General features: G+C 44.7%; 1 protein-coding gene across 1 annotated transcript in view; it reads right to left on the reverse strand.

Moving 5' to 3' along the window:
* Positions 1-6,515, reverse strand: part of LOC111968217 (SRC kinase signaling inhibitor 1) — a 40,478-nt gene extending 33,963 nt beyond the window's left edge. The window contains 2 exon segments of the mRNA XM_070445026.1: positions 5,789-6,102; positions 6,464-6,515. Of these exon segments, the coding sequence (XP_070301127.1) occupies positions 5,789-6,102; positions 6,464-6,515 (366 nt within the window).
* Positions 6,516-7,111: the final 596 nt, after the last annotated feature.

The raw sequence follows: 7,111 nt of genomic DNA on the forward strand, positions 1-7,111 counted from the left end.
ACGTTTGCGTTACATTAAACATATTTTTGTGCAGTTTTACAGCAAATTTCCTGCAATTCTACACATTTTGCCATGGGGGTGGGGATACATTTCTGCCGTTTTAAAAGCTAATTTCCTGCAATTCTACACATGAGTGTGAGAGTGACTAACAAAATCAAATGGGGCCCCCTAGAAGTCAGGGCCCCTGGGCACGTTCCCTGCGTTACTACGTTTAGATACTGTAGCTGGCTAGACTAACTACATTCATTTACCAAGTGACATACAGTATAATAACAGGAAAACTGCTGATGTAAAACCAAGTTTCAAAAATAGCATCTTGTGTATTCTACAGTAAGTTGAGACCCCTCCCCCGATAACGGTTTGCCACTGGAAGGAATGGTCCAAGTCCTTCCATATCTTTGTAATAAGTGATTTTCAAGGTAATAGCACAAATTACATAAAACATAGGGACAAATGTTACATTATTTCAAATAGAAATGTATTTTAATAGCCTTTTTTGTTTTCATTGATCTATACAATATACAGTATGAAATACTATGTTTTCTTTCTAGCTTTCAAAATAATAGATAAATATCCCTAAATGCCAAAAACATGTCACTACAACTGTACTCATCACTACTCGGTTAAGCCAATATGCTTGCCCTAAACAATGCATATACTTAAAGTTTTGCAGTATAAAGGACTTGCATTATGATTTGTGATTAATAAACAGTTCAATATGAAAGGGATCAAGTTAAAAACTGGGTGGTTCGAGCCCTGAATGCTGGTTGGCTGACAGCCGTGGTATATCAGACCGTATACCACGGTTATGACAAAACATTTATTTTTACTGCCCTAATTATGTTGGTAACCAGTTTATAATAGCAATAAGGCACCTTGATGCTTTGTGCCTAAGAAGAGCCCTTAGCCATAGTATATTGGCCATATATCATATTGTAATCGGTTTAAAGATACTTTAAAAAAACTAGATGATTACTTGTAGGATTACTTTTAAATTCAGAAAATTGGAGTCCTTTCTGTTTTCTCAACGACATTGAAATCATCATTGCAAGTTTAAGTTTGCTCCACCTGAGCGAGTCTGACCACAAGTCAGAGACCACTATGACACCAAATGCGTTTGATGGATCGCGGGAAAAGGGCAGGAATAGTTTCCATGACATAGACTGACCAGGTGAATCCATGTGAAAGCTATGGTCCCTTATTGATTTTACTTGTTAAATCCACTTCAATCAGTGTAGATTTAGGAGGAAACAGGTTAAAGAAGCCTTGGGAAAATTGAGACATGGATTGTGTATGTGCCATTCAGAGGGTGAGTGGGCCAGACAAAATATTTAAGTGCCTTTGAACGGGGTATGGTAGTAGGTGCCACGGGCACCAGTTTGTGTCTTTCTTCATAATGCATTTGTGTACATTACACAAACTACAATTTGTTGGGGCTAATATTAGCTAGGCTAGTTAGGTGTCTAACATTAGCTAAGCTAGGGGTTAACATTAGGGTTAAGGGTTAAGGTTAGGGTATGGCTTAGGGGTTAAGGTTAGGGCTAGTTTACATGCTAGCTGTACTTAAAAGGTTAGGTTTAGGAGTTAGGTTAAAGGGTTAAGGTTAGGGTTAGCTAACATGCTAAGTAGTTGCAAAGTAACTAATCAGCGAAAATGCTAAAGTTATCCATGATGAGATTCAAACACACAACCTTTGGGTTGATAGACGTTCCCGTTATACGCCCACCCATCCTCCCCGACCAACCTCCATTCTAAAYTATTTTTGACATTATGGACCACAACACCACAGGGGACTTTCGACACGAGAAACTCCCTTAAACATTTATTCCAAAGCCGGGGATCCTCACTGCAGCTTGTTGCAAGAGCACATTTTTCACTAGCTAGCTGTCCTCTAGTCGCAAAAACAATGATTGATAGGCAGCTTAAACTTCTTCAATTCAATTCAACTTAAGTAACGTACTGTCTTTATCTGGGATTCAAATGCAATGTATACAAAATCGTGTACAGCACACACAAAAAAATATATTTTTCGTGTGCCTGTCACAAATTTCCAATAAGCAATTCGTGTCTATTTCACAATAATCTGTGATACTGGGTTGGATATACATAGGGAATTGAGGTGAATCACACTCAATTGCTGCTCTGTCATTTAGCTTTCTGCACCATTCCGATTGTGGTTGTTGTGGATGGCTGTTCCCAAATGTACGTGCATATTTTAACCCAATAATGGTTGAACTGAAGACGTTTAAGCTGCCTATCAATCATGATATTTGTGACTAGAGGACACAAATGAGAAATGTGCTCTTGCAACAGCTGCAGTGAGGATCCCAGCCTACGGAATAAAATGTTTAAGGGAGTTCCTCCTGTCTAAACCCCATGTGGTGTTGTGCTCCATACTGTCAAAAGTAGTTTATTTTAAGAAGACCACAAGTAGAGCTTTTATTTCTCAATCTTATTTGTGCTGATTCCCTCCAAAAAATGCCCTTATGCTTAACGGACACATGCTCAAACTTGTGTACTATTGATAGACTTAAACAGCTTCAAATGATCAAGATCTTTAAGTGTCACCAACAAAAACGTAAACAATAGGCCTACAGTATAGCAAATGCAGCATACGGCGCTCAGCATTTATTTTTCAACTCAAAGGAATGAGCCCAATCAGTCCTCCATGACAGCAAAATCATAAACAACAGAGTAGGGCTGGCTAATAAGTCCTTCGTTTTTGGCGTACGCTCAGGTAAAACAATTTGGCTAATCTATGTTTCCATATTTCCAAGTCCTATTCTTGAAGATCAAGGGGTATAACATTAATTGGAATGACTGGAAATCTGACAAACTCAGTTTTTCGTTTTATATGAAGGTATGGTCTAATCATATTACTATCTGTAGTAGAAGCCTACAGAAGCAACCCATAAAGTGAATTGTGACATCCATTTATGGCCAGCTACGTMAAATCTAACATTGATTTGAGCAGGTTGACTTTTATTGGGATGAGTCATGTCCTTGAGGCAGAACTGACTCCGCTAGATGGGCAAGCTGCAAAGTCAAAYTTGTCCTACACTGGTTTGWGAGGAAATATTCAATGAGTTCCTACCCTCTGTTGAGAGAGGATGTGGAGGAGAAAAGCTGGATGAGGATAGACAGAGCAGAGCATAGGCAGGAGGGGAGGAAGATACGAATTGGGAATAAAAACAAACAGAACAGAGGCCTGCGGGCTCCTGTGACCCAGATACATAGAGCATTGTGTGTCCTGCAGGCTTCTGTCCGAGTCAGAGCTAGCGATCATGTGTCTACCTGAACATTTGTCAGCCTGCACGGCCATACTACCACCAATCAGACCCCATTCTATTGGCCATGCCTCGACACACAGTCACAAGGCTCTCATTGACAAATGTCACTAGGACCCCTATTTTAGGATTCTATTTCCTCATCGTTCTTGTGTTTTTCTGTTTAAATGGTGTTTTATTGATTTGTATTACCCTATACCTATACTGTATATCAGTGTCTACTTTGTACATGTTTCACTTAAACTTGAAATTGAAGTATGATGTTGAGAATAGTTGCTCACATTGTTTGTTTTGGATGTCATGTATGTGTCCTGCTTGGAGGACTGGGAACCTGCTAGCATCTTGAAGCAGAKCTGTCTTGAACACTCTACCCCGAACCATATGCTGCATTCCAAATCAATCCCTACGCCCTAGGGAACAGGTGCTACGGTCAGATGTGGAACTCAGCATACACGTCCACCTGAACTCAACACATACTCACTACCACCTACCGCTAGACTCCACCCGCCGAYAGACCAGTAGACTTATGCATATGCATCCTCTTGAAAACAGTCTCCCACATCCCACTCTTTTTCTATTCATGCCTTCATCCACCTTTCTGTCTTCACTCCTCTTACCTCAGCCTCAGCCAATGCCCACCTCTCCTCCAACATGCACTAACAAGAGGGCGTTCCAGAACATTAAATCTGCCCCACACACAATAAACCCGAGTCCCTATGCACCGTGACACAATGCCCATATGAGCTGCCATATTTCTCAATCACACAAGCTGAATCCCACGATGGACATGTATGTACTGAGAGAGAGAGAGACGCATGCCTGACCTGCATGCCAAGCAGCTAATTTCTCTCTCTTTCTCTCTCTCTTACACACACACACACACACAACACAACACCACACACCACACAACACACACACACACACACAACACCACACACCACACCCACACCACACACACACAACACACACACACACCACAACACACACACACACACACCACCAACACACGCAAGCCCCCTCCTAGTCTTTCAGACACTGCGGCACCACATCCACACCTGGCCAACACCTGCATGCCAGTACCACCCCGGAATGAGCCCGCCAAAACACACCACACACATATCATACACACACTCACACACCCGTTCTCTGAACCCTGCAGAAAGCAGGGAGCAGAGGAGAGGCATACCCATTACATCATGTCTTACCTGCACTGGTCTCCCCTACACACTCACAGACTCACACAGACACTTGCTGATCATGGTCACATGCACACACGCACGCAGTCAGGTACAGATACAGCTCTCTTGCACACGCTCTTTTTCTCCCTCACCCCTTTCTGTCTATCCTTTTCTCCCTCTCTCTGCATCACATGAGGCAGCAGAAAGTAATCTATCCCACAGTAACACCAGAACACACAGGATTCTGCRCGTCTCCATTAAATAATGAAAGGGAGAACTGGTACCGTTGTCGCTACTTATCGAGCCTGCTGCTGCTGGCGACTGGTGGTGGTTCGTCGGTTCGCATGCTGCTCCACATGCCTCCCTCTCCTTCCTCCTCCCCCCTCTCCATTTTCTGACGGCATTCGCTCTGTTCTCCCACGAGCCCCSGAGGAATCAGTAAATCCCAGGCAGTGTTGGTCTAGTTATATACAAAGTAGAGCCAAGCAGAGTAGTGTCCTCTCTCTCTGTCTCTATACCACTACAGCCCAATCCCAGTTTCAGTCTTTCTCTCACAACTCATCCCTCTCTGTTTCTCTCTCTCTCTCTGCTGCTGCCATCYGTACTCTCTTCCACTCTCTCTTCTTGCCTAGGCATTGCCAGCCATATGATATCATTGACTTCCTTATATGGGAATTGGGGGGGGGGGGGGGGGGGGGGGGGGGGGTGGGGGGGTTGCCATGGAAACCACGGACTCCACCTGTTTCTCTCTGTATTTGTCCTTCCATCTCTCCCTCTTTTTCTCCCTCTTTTTCTCTCTCTCTCGCTCGCTTGTGTGCAGAGATAAATGGCTGCGCCAGGGTAAATACACAGAGCAAATGAAAAGCAGGGGAGGAAAGAGAGAAGTGGATGGAGGGATACTTGGCCGATGGAGGAGAGAGTGTGGAGAGACGGCAGAATTCTCAGGGAGGTGATTGAGGTAGAGGGATGGAGGGATCAGGATAGAGGGATGGCGAGGGATAGGGGGTATATACAGTATCTCTATTTGTCCTTCCTATCTCAAATCTCTGTTTCCATCTTCCTCTCCCTCTGACACCTTCTGATAACTCTACTAGCCAACGATGTCATGATGAACTGATGAATTGACACCTGGATACTCCTGTGGTTCTCAACTGTTACCTGGGATGGGCAACGGCTATGGCCAAGGTAGATCTTAAAGAAATTGATAAGTAATATAGTTTGTCACCATATCCTTTACACCAATTCTTTCACCAAGTGAATTGAGATCAGGGTAGATGCTGGGGGTTGATTCTGACCATGGTGTTGAGAGTATTGAGATGTTACCTGCTGTTGGCGGCCACAGTTAGGTGAGCCCTGGCCCTGAGACATACAGGGGCTGGCCGGGTACTTCTGATTCTTCTGGAGGTCCATGAAGGCTTCGCGCTGGCGCTCTATGTCAGCCTTGTGAAGGTTCGTAAGGGCCTCCAGGCTCTTGGCAGCGATGTCGTTGTGGCGTTGGCGCTCCCCCGAGGTGGGCGCCTGCCCCCCGTTGTTGTTGTCAGGGAAACGACGCGTGCCACCGTGGCCCAGGGTGTGGTACTCCCGCGGGAACTCGGCATCCCCAGCGGAGATCTTGTGACCCTTTCTTCTATCCCGGCCTGAAGGGATCACAAGTGAGGAAACATGGGCCAGGGGTTGGATTGGAGAAAGGAAGTGAAAGGTGAGAAAATGTGCTGTGGTTATACATAGATTTAAGAACAAATGCAAAATATTTGATATCATCATTAGTTTTCAATAAAGTTAAATACAGGATAGATAATGCTGGCGTATGTTGGGTGTTATAGGAGGAGATCAGTGGAAGCTGCTGAGGGGAGAACGGCTCATTACAATGGCTGGAACGAAGCAAATGGAATGGCATCGAACACCTGGAAACCGTGTTTAATGTATTGGATCCCCTTCCACTGATTCCGCTCCAGTCATTACCACGAGCGCGTCCTCCCCAATTAAGGTGCCACCAACCTCCTGTAATGGAGCTGTATGGAGAGATAGGACTCTCTGAGCCATCTGACATGTACGTATGATCCAGTCATTGGCTACCGATAATCCCCGAGCCAAAGGAAATCTCATTCAGCTAAACACACACACATACATGCACACACAAACTATGTATATCTATAGCCCCAACAGCTGTAGCATCTGCCAAAGCCCACAACAGTCAAGCCTATCTTGTTGGGGCCTCAAGGGGACACTACTGTCACAGGGTGAGGTCACAAATCTTGGCGATGACAGCAAGTTTGTCACCCATGCGTGTCAGRACCATTCTGTGTTAGAAGCCGTGATTGGTTGTGAGCTGTTCCTTCAGAGCGCCACCTTGTGGCCATGGAGATATATAGCTTGAATTGACCAAGGACGGTCACTAAAGGAGCTAAATGAGCTGCCTAGGGAAACCCAGTGAATGCCCCTTTTCAGTACATCCATAGTAACTAGATCTGCTGGCTAGGCAGTACCAGACCGTAGAAAACAGCTTTTCCACTGTCTCCCGTGAATTGAATGGGCAGATCATGAGAGAGAGAGAGAGAGAGAGAGAGAGAGAGAGAGAGAGAGAGAGAGAGAGAGAGATTTCTAGAAATGGGGTTGGGTTCCAATCGTGTGAGAGAAACATCAGGT

The sequence above is a fragment of the Salvelinus sp. IW2-2015 genome, linkage group LG8 (assembly GCF_002910315.2).
Source record: "Salvelinus sp. IW2-2015 linkage group LG8, ASM291031v2, whole genome shotgun sequence".
Lineage (NCBI taxonomy): Eukaryota > Metazoa > Chordata > Actinopteri > Salmoniformes > Salmonidae > Salvelinus > Salvelinus sp. IW2-2015.